The 17320-nt window shown below is 38.3% G+C and overlaps 2 protein-coding genes across 5 annotated transcripts in view; both read left to right on the top strand.

The window, feature by feature from the left end:
- ZBTB37 (zinc finger and BTB domain containing 37) overlaps positions 1-17190 on the top strand; it is a 28305-nt gene extending 11115 nt beyond the window's left edge. For all 4 annotated transcript variants that reach the window (XM_082391782.1, XM_082391781.1, XM_082391784.1 and 1 more), the window contains one exon: positions 19-17190. In XM_082391782.1, the coding sequence (XP_082247908.1) occupies positions 19-507 (489 nt within the window). In that variant the 3' untranslated portion in view covers positions 508-17190. The remainder of the gene's footprint in view (positions 1-18) is intronic.
- DARS2 (aspartyl-tRNA synthetase 2, mitochondrial) overlaps positions 1-17320 on the top strand; it is a 354382-nt gene that overhangs the window by 47138 nt on the left and 289924 nt on the right. The window lies entirely within an intron of this gene.

Here is a 17320-nt window from a genome sequence, read left to right as displayed (position 1 = left end):
TGTCCTCACCTGGTACAGGTAGAAGAGTCAGCAATGATGGGAGTAAGTGGCTATGTGGAGTATCTCCGAGAGCAGGAAGTATCTGAGCGGTGGTTCCGGTACAACCCCCGTCTCACCTGTATCTACTGCGCCAAATCTTTCAACCAGAAGGGGAGCCTGGACCGCCACATGCGCCTGCACATGGGAATTACACCATTCGTCTGCCGCATGTGTGGCAAGAAATATACCCGGAAAGATCAGCTGGAGTATCACATCCGCAAGCACACAGGCAACAAGCCCTTTCACTGTCATGTTTGTGGCAAAAGTTTCCCCTTCCAGGCCATCTTGAATCAGCACTTTCGCAAAAACCACCCTGGCTGTATACCCCTGGAGGGGCCTCATAGCATCTCCCCTGAAACAACTGTCACATCTCGGGGACAAGCCGAGGAAGAGTCACCTTCACAAGAAGAGACAGTTGCTTCTGGGGAAACTGCCCAGGGCTCTGTGTCCACTACTGGGCCAGATTGAAACAGCAAGGAGGGGGGCAGACCTTCTTCCCCTTTGGGCCGTAAGTAACCAGCATCAGGGCCATGGGCTGGTACTTATATTCACAAAATGCCACAACAGCAGATCAGAAGATGTTAGCAAGATGTTGTATCAGCAACATACACAAAAGCATTAGAGGCTCTTCCCCTCTTTCTTCCCACCTCACACTTTGGAAAATAATCAAGCAAATCAGCTTTCTAATTCAGGGATCAACAGCCTTGGTTTGTTAACTTTATAAAAAAAAAATTTTTTTTTAACAAAACAATGATAAATGACCATTTATCTACCAGTCATGTTTGAACACTGTACTTTGGTCCATATCACCCTGGTGGCTGTAATTGCCCAGATCTGAAGAATGAAGCAGGAGCCTTGGTCATCTGAACCAGCCAGCCACAAGAGAGAAGGAAGTAATCATGATGGTGGTGATGAAGGGGAATTTCTCTCCTTCCTTCCCTGCCAGAACACGCAGTTTCATATCTCAAGAAGAAAAAAAAAAAAAAAAAAGAATCCCGGTGGTTCTTTTTGTTTTGAAAGGTTAGATTAATCTTTGCCCTGACAAGGCGTCTGATACTTTGCCTGATTGTTTCACGTGTGCAGCCATCGTGGAGCAGTATTCTAATGGGCAGCATCACCTGAAGCACTTCAGGCACCTGGAAGTGAAATGAGCAGCGAAGTGTTTGCAGTAGGTAGTTCTGCACTTGGGGGCCTGGGTGTTGTGTTGAGGAAGGGGGGAGCAAGGAAGGAAGTGTTTTTGTTCTGCAGTTATCGAACAGCACAGAGCCAGCCGTACTGCAACTTCCTGGTTGGTATTTGTAAGCCATAGTGCTTATACATCTTCAGGTGTTAGGAAATGGCTCTAGTCCAGATGAATTAACGCGTAAGGCTGACTACCAAAGTTTCATCCAGTCTCTTTGGCTCCTAGCTTCACATAACAGCAATATTATGCATCAAAAATGTCACTTTACAGTGAAGTGAGCCTGGATTGTATTTTTAAATCCACAGGTCTCCATATTTGATAACTTTTATATGACATTTTAAACACCTTTTTTTCTGCAATATTGTGGTTGTAGAAATTCAACACTATGCTTCTTACTGCAACTACAATTCCATTTCCTTCTACATTTGTGATAGTTTATATTTTCAGTCCAATAGAAGAACCTCACTAAATCCATGTCTTGCGTCTGCAAACTTAGTAATTCGTAAACCAACCATCAGCATATTGCTGGTGACTCCAAGAGCTTTGCTTTTTAATAATACACTACAGGGCATTTACCAGAAAACATCATGCACAATCATGTTGCAATAAATTGATCAAGGGATCGATTTTGATCAGGTTTGGTTACTTAATCATTCCTAAGATTTTTAAAACTTCAAGGGACCTTTTTGGTAGTTCTGGGTATTTCTGAGATTCTTAATCCAGCAGTGAGAGTCAGAAAGAATTTACCAAACATGTAGAGCTTTAGATGCCCTGTCTTGCATGCAGAGAATGAAGGAGGATTATTAAGGGATGCAGGCAAGTAGATGCTTACAAGTTACAGTGCCAATAGAAAAGAGAAAAATCTCTAGCTTCTCTTAATTGATCATTAATTTTTTAAAGAGTATTTAAATATGTAGTGGTTTAGGAAATTGTTTTGGTGCAGGGGCATAGATGATTGTAAAAGAGATTTGGGAGAGGGGCCGGTCATGCCTGGACTGGTGGTGAGCCATTTGTGAGAACGTTAGTAGTGTGCTCCCTTCCTGAGACTGCTTTGGGTATGTGAAAAAGTGGGTAGGAAAGAATGGCGTTGCTTTGATGATAGGAAGTTAGAATGCAAAGGGTAATTCTTAAGCAATCTGAGACCTGTACATATATATACAGCTGTACCATATCACTAATGAATGGTTATTTTTTCTTCTGGAAAAACAGAATGCATCTTTTAATAGGAATGTAATAATGCTACCATTTGATTAGAGCCTACCCTTAAACATTATGTTGAAGCCGTATTTTGTCTTCAGAAGACATAGACTATGGCATTCTCCTCTTTAGATGGGCAACAGCATGATAGGGTGAAAACTGTCGCCTAGGGCCGTCTTAGGGACCAACTATGCTCTGTGGCATAGAAAAAGTAGATTTGAAATTAGACTGAAATCTTTAAGGAAACATTTCAGCTGGTAACCAAGGCTTTCAGTGGACAGATTTTGCCATTACTAAATAGGCAGGGAGGTGAGAGGTACAGAATATGCTGCTTTAGATGGAGCTTTTAAGCCTACCAAAAAATTGTTAAGTCCATCCTACTTTTCAGAAGTATTATGCTGGAAAGTTCTTTATTGCTTTGTTAATTTCTTAGATGTTATTTGAGAAAATAGAGCTATTTAAACTATTACCAAATTGTAAAAGTGAGGTGCAGTAATTTCTGTAAAGAGAAGCTTTGCAGCATTTGTCAGTACTCCATCCAGGGTTAGCAACAAACATTTTAAATGAAGTAGGGACTGTCTGATAGATGTGGAAATGCTATGAGTGTTTGATGGGTTCCCCCTCCCTTTTTGTTCACTGCTAATAGGTTTTTGCTGTATCTGTACTGTGAATAGAGTGCTTCTCGGTCATCTAGGACCACATCAGCACAATCATGTTTGCTGGTTCTCCTATTAACTGGCCTAGTGCAGAGCTATGAAATTCATGAAAATTCAAGCCAGCCTAACTTTTAAACAAATTTAAGTTTCTGAAAGCAGTTTCCCCGTTTTAGTTAGAAGAGATATTATTCTAAATAACTATCCAAGATTGTTATCCAGGTTCACTGTGACATTGTCCTAGTTCTTAGCTAACATCACTGTAGGGTCATAGGAGTTAGTAGTGTTCTATCTACCTTAATGAATAGCTATAAAGGTGTGTGCACAGAGGATACCTCTCTTAAGGATGTACTAAATGGACTTTAGCTAATGCTGAAAACTCATTACCAAATTTTAACTTGCACGTGTCACCTTATGAAGGGAACAGCATTAGCAGTGAGAGCTAAATCATCATTAAGTACCTTAATGCCATGAAATAGCAAACACTGGGACTGTTTTCATTTATTGAGTAGCACTTAATAGCAAAGGAGCTACCCAATATTCTCAGCAAAAGAAGAGAGATGACAATATATTAATCTGCTTTCATTCTAAGAGGTACCTTTTATTCTCTCTCAGAACTCTGATACCAGTTTAAAATATGGCATTGGCATGAACGGTAATACTGTACTAGGCAGGAGGCTCTTTCTAATGACTTGTTCTCTCTTTACTCAGAACCATATTTACCTCTGAACTGAGTTGAATTTTACTTTATGTGAGTTGCAAACTACCCCCAAGCTATCCGTTATACTAGAGGGTCAAATCTAATCTTGAATGTGTAAAAGTAAATTCGTTCCTGAAGGATAAAAATTGGAAAAGAAGGGAGATAGCAGTTAAGGGAAGTTTTCTTGTTATTTTTTGTTTTTTGTTTTAATGTTTCCAGTTCCCCCTACATCATTGAAACAGGGTTTTCCAAAGATGGCATGACAATAGAAATAAACCATTTTCCTACTAACTTCATAGTTGAAATCAGGCCTTGGTTGGAAGTGGTTTGATGGAAGAGTGAAATAGTGAACTTCATCCTTAATAGCTGAATAGTCTTTAGTCAAGAAATAACTTTTGGAAAGTTTTAGCTGTTACTTAACACTAATTTTGTTTTAACTGGTAAAAACGACATTTAATTTGACTGGAAGATCTAATTTAAAGAAATGAAAGCAGTGGGTAATGGAAAGGAAATTAAATTGAACAAAGATAAAAGTCTTCTTAGTCATAGTGCAAAGGCATTTAATCAGGAAGGAGTTGGAATCTTGGAAGTTTTTATTTTTTCAGCTGCAACAGACGTGGTTTTTTTTTCTCTTCCTCAAATGTTCTCCTTATCTGTATACTTACTCATTCAGTATTTTGGTTGCTGAGATTTAGAGAAGGGACAACTAGCAATTAGACCAGGTAAATCCCTTAATTTGAGAGGATGCCCCTTAGCAAAGTATATCTCTGGGATTTAGGAATTAGATCAAGGTTCAGCAAACCATAGCCCCCAGGCCAAATCCTGAGGTCACCTGTATGTGTAAAGAAAGTGATGGTGGAATAGATCCACACCTATTCGTTTAGGTATTGTTTATGGCTACTTTCTGCAATAGTGGCAAAGTTGAGTACTTTGACAGAGACCACATGGCCTGCAAAGCTTGAAAACAAAAGTTTGCCAAGTCCAGAATTAGATTTGAAAGAATTACACCACTGCCTCTCAATTTGTCACTCTTGCCATTTTGCCTTTATAATAATAGTTTGGTTGAGGTTTTAAATTCATACTGCCATATATGCATCAGTTTCTTGAAAGAGGTTGCCGTCTTTTTCTAGATCCTTGTCTCATTTGTGCTCCTTCTTGAATCCCATTGCTTTAAAGCATTTAGAGTAGGCCTTATGATTTGTCCTTGCCTTAAAGGTGCATTAAAGTTTAGGATGGTAATTACAGATTTAAGAAAGTAATTTTTTAAAATAATTCCCATGCATAATAATGTAGGGTTAAATGAATACCATGTTTACATAAAGTACTGTAAAAAAAGTAATGTTTTTATAAGTGTTTTGCCATTTCTCTAGTTAACATAATGATGATGATGGCAAGAATGAATTTATTCCCACTAGTATTAAAAATTAATTTCTGTTATGAATAAGTGGTTTGATTCTTATCCAAAGTACTGTTTTTCTAGATTAGAAACCTCTACCCATTTCCTTTACTATAAATCTTCATTTTCTCAAGTAAACTCACTCTGTTCCATGTGGAATAGTAAAAAGCCAAAATCTTCCTTTTTTTTTTTTTTAAGTCAATGTTTTAAAACATAATGAAACATCTGAAGATTTAAAGTTCTTTGTAGACCTACCTTCCAATTTCTGTTATTGTTTGTAATTCTTCTAAACTGTAATGGGCCATTATGTATTTGATTTGTGAATGTTCGTTCTTACTGTTCAAATAGCTTATTTATGCCAGATCTGGAAAAAATGGAAAATGTTAGGATGATAATAAACAGAATTCCTTGCAAGAGGAGAATATAATTGCTCCCCATTTGGAAACAATACATGGACTTCTGAGGTAAATTTATCTGGGCAAAGTGTTCTAGGCCATGCTGATACAATACAGTGGATTTGATTCTTACTTTGTTGTGAGCTCTACCAAGACATACGAAGTTTGGATGAGTGACCTAGCCGCATATACGGCACCTCTTCAGTAGGCATTTTATTCTTAAAGTTGCCTTTTTTCTAAGTTGGATATTAGTAGGTTTTATATGTTACGCCCTCCTCCAAGTAATAGATAATCTTCATCTAGAAGGTTCCAGAATATTTGCATAGGTGATATCTGCCTTGTCTTAGAGCACTTATAGTAATAGTTCTTGAGACTTTGGAGTGCTGCTTTTCTGGTTAATTTGGGATTCTGATTAATCTGGGGTAGAGGACTTGCGAAAGAAATTGTATTCAGGTAGCCCAGTGAATCATCTGCATCCACCACCATTTGAGGTCTTGGTAATAGATGTCATTTAAATACGAATCTGTTGAAAACAATGGAGTTTGCCAAGCGTTATGACTTCTTTGATAATTATCAGTCTTATGTTGCTTTGCCTCCTTTGCTTTTTAGTGTCTGTTTTCACTCTTATTCTTAAGTGGTGCTTTTCCCAGGGCCAGTCTTTTTACTTTGCATTAAGTATGTTTTCTTGCTCAGGACAAGCCAAAGTTGGATATTTTGAGTACTTTCAAACCTGGCTTAATTACATTCCAAAGGATGTAATTGTCGATAGGAACGGTGATATCAAAACCTGCAAGATATCTGTACAGACTATCCAGTTTTGTTGTGTAGGCAGACTATCTTTTCCCTCAATTGTGAGGAACAGCAATGACGTAGAAGGCAAATATTACCTGAAATATACATTATGTTCACAGAGCGTGCATATATAAGATAAATAAATTTCTTATCTTACATCTTCCCCATTATCTGTATAATAAATACCTCCCATAGTAACATAATTAAGAAAGGTCCATTAGCTCAAATAGTGGAAGCTTTAAGCGCAAAGCTTAGTTACAAAGGCAGAGCAGTTTAGGGAAAAAAAACCAAAAAAACACTTCTCTAATGCTTGCTTTTTTCATGTCTACTCAGTAAGTCCTGTTACGGAAGCTAGAATTCACCACCCAGTTAAGAGAGATATTTGTTCAGTATCTCATATGACCAACAACACAATTTAATATACTGTGAATTTTAGAATCTCAATTAATCCATAATGCTGGAAGTCAAAGTATGTATCTCATAGGAAAATGTTCCCTATTCTATGAAATCACTTTTCTTAAATGGTAGGTAGCATACAGGAGAATCTGTTCCATTAAGTAAATTTTTGTTCCATTAAGTAATTTTTGGTACCAGACAATCTGCTTGGAATTTGTATAACAAAATTGATTTTAGACATAGTTTAGATGTGGCTTCCTATACTTGAGAGTCCTGAACCCACTTGGTTAGAGGCTTGTGTATACTTTTAAAAGCCTGCACTTTTCACTACAGAGATAAAAGATCAAAAAGAAGGGGACAGAATTAACCATACTAAGTGCTTTAGAGACATAATTGCAGTACATTCTCAAAATAATCCTATGAGGTAGTAATGGTAGTAACTAAAAATAGCTGACTTTAAGTGTTGACTATGTGTTAGGCACAGTTCTGTGTGCCTCACCTTTAACTCATCTAATCCTTATGACAATCCCATTAGGGTAGATACTGTTATTATCCTCACTTTAGAGAGAAAGAAACGGAGACACAGAGAGGTTGACCTAGGCAGTCTTTCACTACACTTGACATTCTTAGTAGACTATGTTGCCTTTAATAGGTGTAATTATACTACATTTTATAGATGAGGAAACTGTTCAGCCCAAGATTACACAATGGATAAATTGCAGAGCCAATATTTACCAATCTGATTCCAAAGCCCAGGCTATCTCCAGTACATCGTGTTAACTCTGTTTACTTATAAGTGTTGGAGTGAACTAGAATATACAATAGCCAGTAACAGCACTGCTCTTAGTGAACTTTTAATTCAGGAATAAGTGATTGGAAGATTTCTTCACGAGATAAAGCAGTTGACCTCTGAGCAGATGTTGAATGATGAATATTTTCTGGGGATATTGCCCACCAATTTAGAGGAGCCACCCATTTGGTAGTTCTAATTGTGAATGATTGAGTTACTACCAAGGCAAAAATTGAAAGATAGCATTCCAGTTATCTATTGCTGTGTAATGAACTATCCTAAACCTTAGTGACTTAAAACAGCAACTACTTTATATATCGCATGATGTTGTGAATCAGAAATTCAGGAAAGGCTAGTCTAGGCAACTTCTTGCTCCCTGTGGTGACAACTCAGGTCACCTGGTAGTATTCAGCAGGTGGTTGGACTGGTCAGGAGTGTCCAAGATGATCTCACATTCCTGACACCTTGGTAGGGAGGGCTAGAAGACTAGGCCCAGCAGGCCTCCTCTCCCTCTCTGGAGTCTCAGGGACTCTGTATCTGATCTCTCCATCATAGCAGTCAGAGTTATGAAATGGCAGCTCAGGCCTCCAAGAGGCTGGGCAGAGGATGCCAGTCCTCTTCAAGGCCAGGCCCAGAGCTATCATAGAGTCATCACCATACACTCTTGGTCAGAGAAGTCACTGGTCAGCCCAGATTCAAGGGGAGAGGAAATACCTTACCACTTGATGGAAGATGTGTCAAGGATTTGGGGCCAACTTTAATCTGTTATAGGTAGCATTAGGTTTTTTTGATTTGTCTTAACTCTTGTGTGTTCATTTAGGTCAGTTGTTTGTGCCATAGAAACCATTTCTTAAATCTACCATGGGTCAGTAAAGGAGCTAGAAGGAGAATGAGACAAATACCTGGAACAGATTTCTTTAGCTTCCCACCCCCTGAGTTTCATTTATATTATAGCAAAATTTCCATTTTTTCTTTTGTTCCAAGTTCCAAATTGTGAGCATTTGCCGTTTGTTTTTTGTTTTCCTGTGAAGCCACAGTAACTGTCTATGCTAAACCAGAAATACTCTAGAGGGAATAAAAAGCTTGCTGTTACAGACCTTGATTTATTAGGGGTGTCAGCTGTATTTAATTTACAAATAGGCAAGAACTCCTGTGGTATGGAAAATTTATATGGCTGCTAAATCTGTTTCAACAGGAGTTTCTATTGAAACTAGATAGATGGATTATATTCTTGAGATAATTGCAAGTTTTGCCTACATGTCCTACACATCTTTACTGCCACCATACCACCTCTGGCACAAATTTGTGCTAGGAGAATAGGTTCATTCCATTTATATTACCTTCCATATGGGAAAATCCATTGCCCAGTTTTATAGTTGTTAATCTTTTAAAATTATCCGTTGCTATCAGCTTCTGTTATATAGAATAACAAATCATTGAACTTTTACAATTTTTGGTTAGACTTGTCAAATTTAGGATGCTTTATTTAAATTCCTGCTGGCTTATAAAGGGACTTTTATTGCCTTCAGAAGGAATAATGGCAGAGAATGGATTCTGCTCGAAAAATGATCATCCCCAAATGAATACACTTTCTAGGAGAAGAAAGGTTTGGTATTATCTATCCATTCCATGTATAGTGGTTTCCTAGAGAATTAGTTGTGAGGGCTTCTTGCTGGTCATCCCCAATTATCATATAGTGAAGAGATCTCTGTTCCCCGGTCAGGCCTCAGGAATTACAAATACAGGATATAAAAGGGGTACTCAGGGCTGAAGACTTAATTTAGGACTCTAGAAAATGCTGGGAAGAGAAAAGAAAGACTTTGGCATTTGTAGTTGAATAACCAGGGTTGGAATGTTTGAGTCATTTAGGCATCAGGATTAATTAGATTTTATCATATAATGATTGGGGCAAATTTTGATGAATAAAAATAAAATAGCCTTAACATTTTCTTTTTTATCCATATTTCCACTCTGCTGTACCTCAAAGTCTGCTGTTTGTGACAGAGAAGACTTTGAAAATATACTCCCAGGGAATGAAAAATTGGTTCTAGGTACTTTTGCTAGAACCACCTTTGCCATAGTCAACTTTGCTGCAAGCATTTTCACCTTATAACTAATTCGCTGTAAGGCGATTTTGCCATAAAAGATAAAATAAAAAATAAAAGAGGGACATTAAAAAGGACATAATGAAGCATGAATAACAAAATTTTAAAAACTTTATTGCAAAATACAAAATATTTGAATACCTCTAAAATGTGTGTAGATTCATGGCAATCCTGCACAAATAACTGATTTTGTGTGTTGTACCTAAGCACTTGTCTTCCAGGTCTTTCATTCTTAGTATTTTATACTTTTTTTTTTTTTTTTTTTGCTTGTTGATTCATCTCCTCATTCAGCATTGTGCTTTTTCTTTTTGCTTAAATTTCTTCCTTCATTAAGAGAGATATCAGTTTCCAAATACCAGGATGCATATTTGTAGCCAAGCTTTGTATTGCATTGTGAAAGCCTCTGCACTGTTGTTTGTTCTTGGCATTTTGTCATATGTCCATTCATAGACTTTCCAAAGTTCTGTGGGAAATGTGGGTTCAAGCCTCTGCACCTTTGAGGCTTTTGGCCTCTTTATCCTCCAATGTAGTGTTTCAAAATAAGAAACCAACTCTTGGAGCAAATCATCATTATCTGTCAGCTCAATAAAGGCATCAGTAATGTTGCTAACTGGGAGAAATGCCAGTCGAAACCAAACTATCAAACCAAAAACTGTCATCCAGTTATTTTGTCTTTTGTGGCAAAATTGTCTTATGACCAGTTAGTTATGCTGTGAAAATGTTTGCAGCAAAGATGCTTATAGTGAAAATACTGGACACTTGAAAAATATTTGATAATCTATGAAGATGCCTCTCATTCGGTTTCTTACAGCTCTTTGGGCCCTCCTCTAGATTCTCTGTGACTCTTAAATTTGAAATCATCTGGTGTTTGCACGAGAACTAAGTATAATTGTTTCTTGAACAATGTGGGAGTTAGGGTGCCGACCCTCTGCAAGTGGAAAATCCCCCTATAACTTACAGTTGGCCTCCGTTTCTGTGGTTCCTCTGCATCCAGGGATTCAACCAACCACTGATGGTGTAGTACTGTAGTATTTACTATTGAAAAAACCCTGGCTATAAATGGACCCATGCAGTTCAAACCCATGTCGGTCAAGGGTCAACTGTACTGTGGTCTCAAATTGAAAAAGAGAACAAAGTCAGAAGAAAGGGAACCTGCAGATTGACAAAATACTTATTCTTTCTTTTCAGCATCACAAGTCTAAACCATTTAATAACCACATCCTGAGAAATTCCTTAAGGTTTAGGTTTCTGCTTTTAGCATATCTTGTAGCAGATGTTTTGACATTTTTGAAGATGATCTACTGAGTTTCCTATAAATAGAATCCTAACTACAGTGGTTCTTAAAGAACCACTGCAAAAACAGAATTACAACACAGGGAACAAAGCTTAAAATGTGTTTCCTCTGGAAGCCAAGATGCTAAATCAGGAGTCACTACGTGTGGCTGGAATCCACCTCTAGAATGGCTATCAGCCAGATAGCAAAGAAGATATTTAGAATTTATATGGTATTTGATATTTTTACAAAAATGATTTTAAATCATGTAACTTGAAGTTTTAAAAAATGAGCCTGTTTTCTTTTTGGAAAAGTGGGCCAATAAAAATAACACTAATATAATTCAATTGTATATGCATGTGCATTGAACACAGAGTGGTATACTAAAGATAGTTCATGCAAATAACTTTTGTGGGAAGTTTGGCTATTTTCTTAATATCTTTTTTTCATAAATGTATGTTTATAAATATATTTACTCATCCACTATGACCTTGATAGCTTTAGAAGCATCTTGTTAGCTGTATCATTGATTATAAAAATCAAATTCTTGGCATAGTAGGCTATGAGAGCTTTTAGTTGCTTTGTTTGTATTTTGGCTAAGAAAATTGTTTCTTGCACTTTCTATTTATAAAGAAAGATGTTATAACACTTTGCACCCACTTAGTGCAGCTGTTCTTCAGCGACAAAAGATGTAGGCGTTAAAGTGAAATGTATGTTTAGAAGCCTGGCAAAAGGAGGGATCTCAAAAGAACAAATTTGGCTTGCATCTACCTGAGAAAAGCTGAGGGATAATATAAAATTTAGATTGAAAGTATCTGTTGGGCTAGGTGTACAGTTGCTGCAAGTTGCAATATCATTGTGAGTTGCCAGCTATGTGTATGTGATTTTATGTATGTATGTGAGAAAAAGGTGTCTGATGAAGGCAGATAAGTCAGTGTAGAAAATTCTACCTCCCATTAAAGACTGAGAATATTCCAAGATTGCCCTGTAGCCCCTTAGGCAGGAGGCTGGATTCCTCAGCCACCATCCACCCCATTCTCTTGTACTCGCTTCAGCTCCTCTACCTCTGAGCACTTGGCTGAAGAAAGAGTGTAGCTTTCTGTAGCAAGCAAAGGAAAGCCAGACCCAAAATATAGAGACTGCAGTATCTCACTTCTTGTCATGTTCAGATGTCAGTGTTTGGTTTCGTTGCACAAATCAAACAGTGTCAGAACACTTGGGTTTAGTGCTTTTATCCACTGGCTTCTATTTGGCAAGAGTAGCCCCGTGGAAGTGGAGTCTTTCTGTTGTTTTTAAAGGTGCACTCAACTCCTTTTAATGATGTGAAAATTTTGTTTGAATCCTGAGTTGTTTTTTTTTTATTTTTAAATTGCCATTTGCAGTCCATTTTGGGGGACTGGAATATCAACCATAGTTTCCTGATAATGAGCCTTCTGCCAATATCTTAACTTGCAGTTTTGCATGCAGTTTTTTGGATGACCTGTTTTGCTTTTAGACACTCCGAAGAGAGATTTTTCTGGTTTTAATGCCAATACTGTTGAAATAGTCAGGATGGCCTGTTGTGGGTGTCAGGAAATTCAGTTTCGGGAGTAAAATGCCACTAGGCAGGCCACCTAATCTTTAAATGCAGTTGTAGCACTCAACTGATTTGCTGTTTGGGGCACAAGTACACTGAGCCAAGTCAGGTTACCTACCGTTTGAACATTTGTTACAGCTGAGGAAGGACTACTGGCCTTTTCAGAAATATCCCCGGATGCTTTCCACCTTTTCATTTCTAATGCACTGGCTGGTTGTAATTGCAAACAGGGATTCTCTGATTAGGAGTGAAAATGAGAGAGTGATCCATTTTCAGATTTTTAGAGGTCGGCATCTGTGTTTTAGGTACTAGCTGATAAGTAGTTACTTTCCTGGTGACTGGGTAGGGCAAGTGACAGTATAGTGTGAAATTCCAAATGAGACAAGCAGTACTCATTGGTGACAACTGATATAGTAACGTTTGCCCCAATACAGTTTGAATGCTATAGGGAGATAGGCAGTAAAATCAAGTGAATCTATTCACCACAGCTATTTTTTTTCTAACTATAGAATCATTGTCAGCCTATAAGCCATGCTCCTAATATCCTAGACTCAGGAATTAACTCCTGCTGGCTTATCTTTTGTGTGTGCCCAGAGTTTTTGCCTAGGCCTGTCCCCAGCTGTTTTGCTACAAACACATACTTAAGGTGCAGTCTAACTAAGTCAGTAATATACTGTCAGCAGTGCAGCCTGTTTTACAGCCAAAGTGATTTATTGAAATACAAAACAAACAAAAAAGTGAGAAATGCCTAGGTAATTTGAGGCATGTTAAATCCATGAATCTGGGAGGAAGCATAGAGTCTTATCTTTCTTCTATCTGGCTTGGGTGAACAGTGACCTTAATGCTTTCTGTTACAGAGCCAGTTGACCTAGACAAGTAGTTCTCCATCTTGGCTGCACATTAGAATCACCTGGGGCATTTAAAAAAGTACTGCTGCCTGGGGCCCCCTCTAGACGTTCACGTTTAAGTGGCCTGCTGTGCAACCTGGGCTTTAAAAGCTCCTCAGATGATTTTAATGGGCAGCCAAGGTTGAGAATCATTTTCTAGGTAGTCCTGAATGGTCTTTGGCAGGATAACCTCTACCTGGTTCTCTTTTGTCATAAGATACCTTTATTGGTATCCCAGGCATGGCTCTGAGTTTAAAACTTAGAGTGGGCCAAGGCTCAAGTGGTAAAATGGATCATTTATTTGTCCTCGGAGTAATTCAATAGAGAGATGTTGCCATCCACTCAGTTTCCTCTCTATACCAAAGTATGCATAAGTCAGCAAAACAAATTTTCAAAGTCTGCACCCTAGAATCCTCTTTCCCTTGCATATGTGATTTAAGTGGAGATTTTTTTAACTCTGCTAGCTGAGATGGAGCGCTTGAACTTATTAAGAGAGCCAAGCCCAAGCCACCTAGGGTGATTTTTATTTGTAAAGTAAGCAGGTGGCATTGTTAAAGTTAATGAAGAAAAAGAAGGGCCCTTCCTGGGGTGATGGTGATGTATTTGATTGTTTCTTAGCCTGTCTTCTAAGTGGGATTTCGATGTAAAGTGACTTTCACTTTTCCATGTTTCTTTGTGAATTAAATGCACTAGCTAAGGCGTAAACATTTCTGAGTTTTACATGAAATGTGAAGTGAGTCATTTCAGCATCTTTGTTCCAGGATATCAAAGACTTAACCCAGTAATTCCCAAACGAGTTTTCATATCTTTCCTTCTCCTGCCCAGGTATAAAGATACCTGCCCATGGCAACGTCACACGTGATAATGGGGAGGGGAGAACTGTTTGATTATCCTTAAAAAAGTGAGAACCACCATTCCAACTAATTAGCTACCAAGTGATTTCTAATTCATGAAAGAAATTTGTGTTTGAGAGCAAGTTCAAATATAGCAGTCTCTCATCTGAGAGACTGCCGGCACTGTAGAAATTTTCATTCATATATTGCCTACAAATAATTGATAATTTAAATCTCAAATAGGTGGTGTGTTTGAGAAGAAAAAGTGGGTGGAAGGAAAAATTGCTAGTGCAGAGGACTGAATTAGCCTTAGGCTATGAAATTTCATTAAAATAACATTAAGGCCTGGCTGTTTGCTTAGCATGTGTATGCTGCAATGTCAGAGAAAAATGCCTCCTATGCCTTAGAAGATTTGTGAAGGCTTCCTTATATTGGGTGGAATAGAAAAGCAATAGCCTTTGAGACTTGTTTGCATCCAGAGAGTAGCCCATTAGGGTTTTCATACTGAGGAACATGGTGGAGTACTGTGAAACACTGTTGAACTTTATGCAAATCACACCGCACTGGATTTTAAGATTTGGGGAAGGAGAGTAGAGGAGGAGGAGGGGGAAGTAATGGTAAAAATATAGAGAGAGAAACTTGTACTATATTTTACACCAGTAATGAAACAAATTCCCTATCAGGAATTCTCTATCAGGACTGTGAAGTTCGGCCAAGTTCTTCTGTCCTACTGATTGGCTTGCTGATTCCTCTTAAACCTCTAAGAAATCCTTTCTGAAAGAGCTAAACAAAAGCTGGTCTGACTGCAGTTTCACAACAAAAGAAAAACATTCCCAAACTATAGGCAAAAGAAATGTCTCAGTCCGTTAACTTTTCATCCTCTATGGTCTATGTTCACTGTTTTAGCCTGTTGAATTATTTTGTGGTCTAATAGCAGAACTTAAATAGATCTGCCAGATCAGTCAGGAACCAATGGCTTCTCCTTTAAGAAATCTTAAAATCAGAACTCTCAGTTTTTGGCACGTCAGCATAAGTGAGTAAAGGGAGAAGTAGGTTGAAAGAGCACTTAGGGAATTCCCTGGCGGTCCAGTGGTTAGTGGGTCCTTGGCGCTTTCACTGCCAAAGGCCTGGGTTCAATCCCTGGTCAGAGAACTAATAAGATCCCGCAATCCACTTAGATTGCCCTTAGACATCCTGGCTTCTCATAATTTCAGGTGGGACCCACTTATGCCCTGTCTCTGAGAAGAAAAGACAAGACGGAGGGTTCAAAGAAAAGTCAATGTAGCCGAAATATGGTTTCCTTCAGATGGACATAGTCTGAAAGAAATCTGTCCACCTGTTCTCAATGGTGCTTATATGGTGGGTGACAGCTGTCTCCCATCTACCTGTCCCTGGCACTGTGCCTTCCCACTGGTCACTGTGAAAAGCAGATCACACTGGACTCAGAGGCCAGAATCCAGGACAATTTCCCCCTTCTCATCACTTCTTCATACAGCTAATAATGTAGCATTTACTTCTCTTTGGAAAATTCTTGGGTTTGTCCCCCAAGAAATAGTAAAGCATTTATAGGAAAACAGAAAGTAAGATTCTGGTGGTAGCTATCAAATAAAGAGATTACAGGAAAATTTTAACTTCCCCTCCGCTGATATTTATTGATAGCAAGGACCAACTATGCCTCCTCATCCTGAGTTTCTAAAGGCTACCATAATATTTCTAAGCAACAAACTTATCTAACATTTTTTCACAACTTGTTAATCAAGGATTCATATTAAAACAGACAATCAATTTCTAAAATGTTGTTATCCCTGAAAGGGAATGAGATAGAGTTTTTAACTAGAAGAACCTACCGGTCTGTTTTTTCCCTTTGAAAAAACTAACATTTGAGGTTTGTGTCTTTCATCTGAAGCGATTACTCCATTAATAAAGATGCCTCAGAAAAGTCGGTGAGCCAGGCTAGCACTCTTGCACCTCTGAGGGTGCTGGACTGGGTTTGTACATCTTATTTCCTTAGAGAATATCTGTTTTTATTATGACCTTAACTATAAATACCTATATATAGGAGTAGGACTTTCTCTCACCCCACCCTCTTTTAATCATTATCACTTAAGTGTAAACCACACCTCCCCCCACCCCACTTTTACTGAAAAAATGCACTTTAATTCCTAAGGAGAGTGGCTGTTCCTCGCCCTGAAGCCAGATTACTTCAGGAGGAGAGTTGAGGAGGGAGAACTCTTGGTGGACCTCGTGAAATTAACTAAATTCCATAATGTAAACACAGAAATCAACCATTTTTAAGCTGCCCCCCACCCCCAGCCAAAGGGAAAAAGAAACAACCAAATGAAAAAGTTCAAAATGCCTACCTTGATTTTAGAAGTTTCACGGGGGAAAATACCCAATGTTAAATTATTTTCTCAGCTACCAAATTATCAGAAACTTGTGGGTGGTTTCTTGGGAGGCTGAGACTTTTTTTTTTAATAAAAGGCAAGTGAATCACAGGCTACAAAATATGATCCTGATTTGTGTTGTTTCTAAGTATCAGATTTGTTCTCTCCCTTAATTTGACAGGCGTTCTCAGTCTCTCCTCCTGTAGATTCTGTCCTTCCCCTGATGACAAGCCAATAGTTCTTGGTGGGGTTGCATGTCTCCTAGAGCCCCAGGAGCCCTGTTGTGTCGGGGGAGGGGGGAGGGCAGGAGGGTGGGCAGAGACTGGGGTTGGGGGAGGGAGATTCAGAGAAAGTGAAAATATATGGGTTTATATAAACATATTTAAAGCAGTTTAGCAAAAGCTTTCTCGTTGAACAGCTTTAAGAACAATGTGAATGAAATCTTAGCAACTTGGTTAGTAATTTGAAAAGTCTATTAATGTATACTTGAAATTCTGTTTGTATAAAAATACATTTTCCTCTTTATTTTAACACTGTGTAAAAGAACATTATGCATGTGAGTGGTTTGAGAATTAAATGATTTAATATTCAGATTTGAATCTCTGTCTTTTCTGTATAGAGATTAATTCGTTTAAAATGTTTGGATATTTTTAGTATGAGGGGATTACCTAGATTTCAAGCTCCCCCTGCCCTCTCAGGATGCCTACCATCTGTCAAGATG

The sequence above is a fragment of the Balaenoptera borealis genome, assembly GCF_965194805.1.
Source record: "Balaenoptera borealis genome assembly, chromosome: 1".
In the NCBI taxonomy this organism is placed as follows: domain Eukaryota; kingdom Metazoa; phylum Chordata; class Mammalia; order Artiodactyla; family Balaenopteridae; genus Balaenoptera; species Balaenoptera borealis.
The sequence above is the reverse complement of the archived record's forward strand: the minus strand, read 5'-3'. Positions and strand labels throughout refer to the sequence as shown.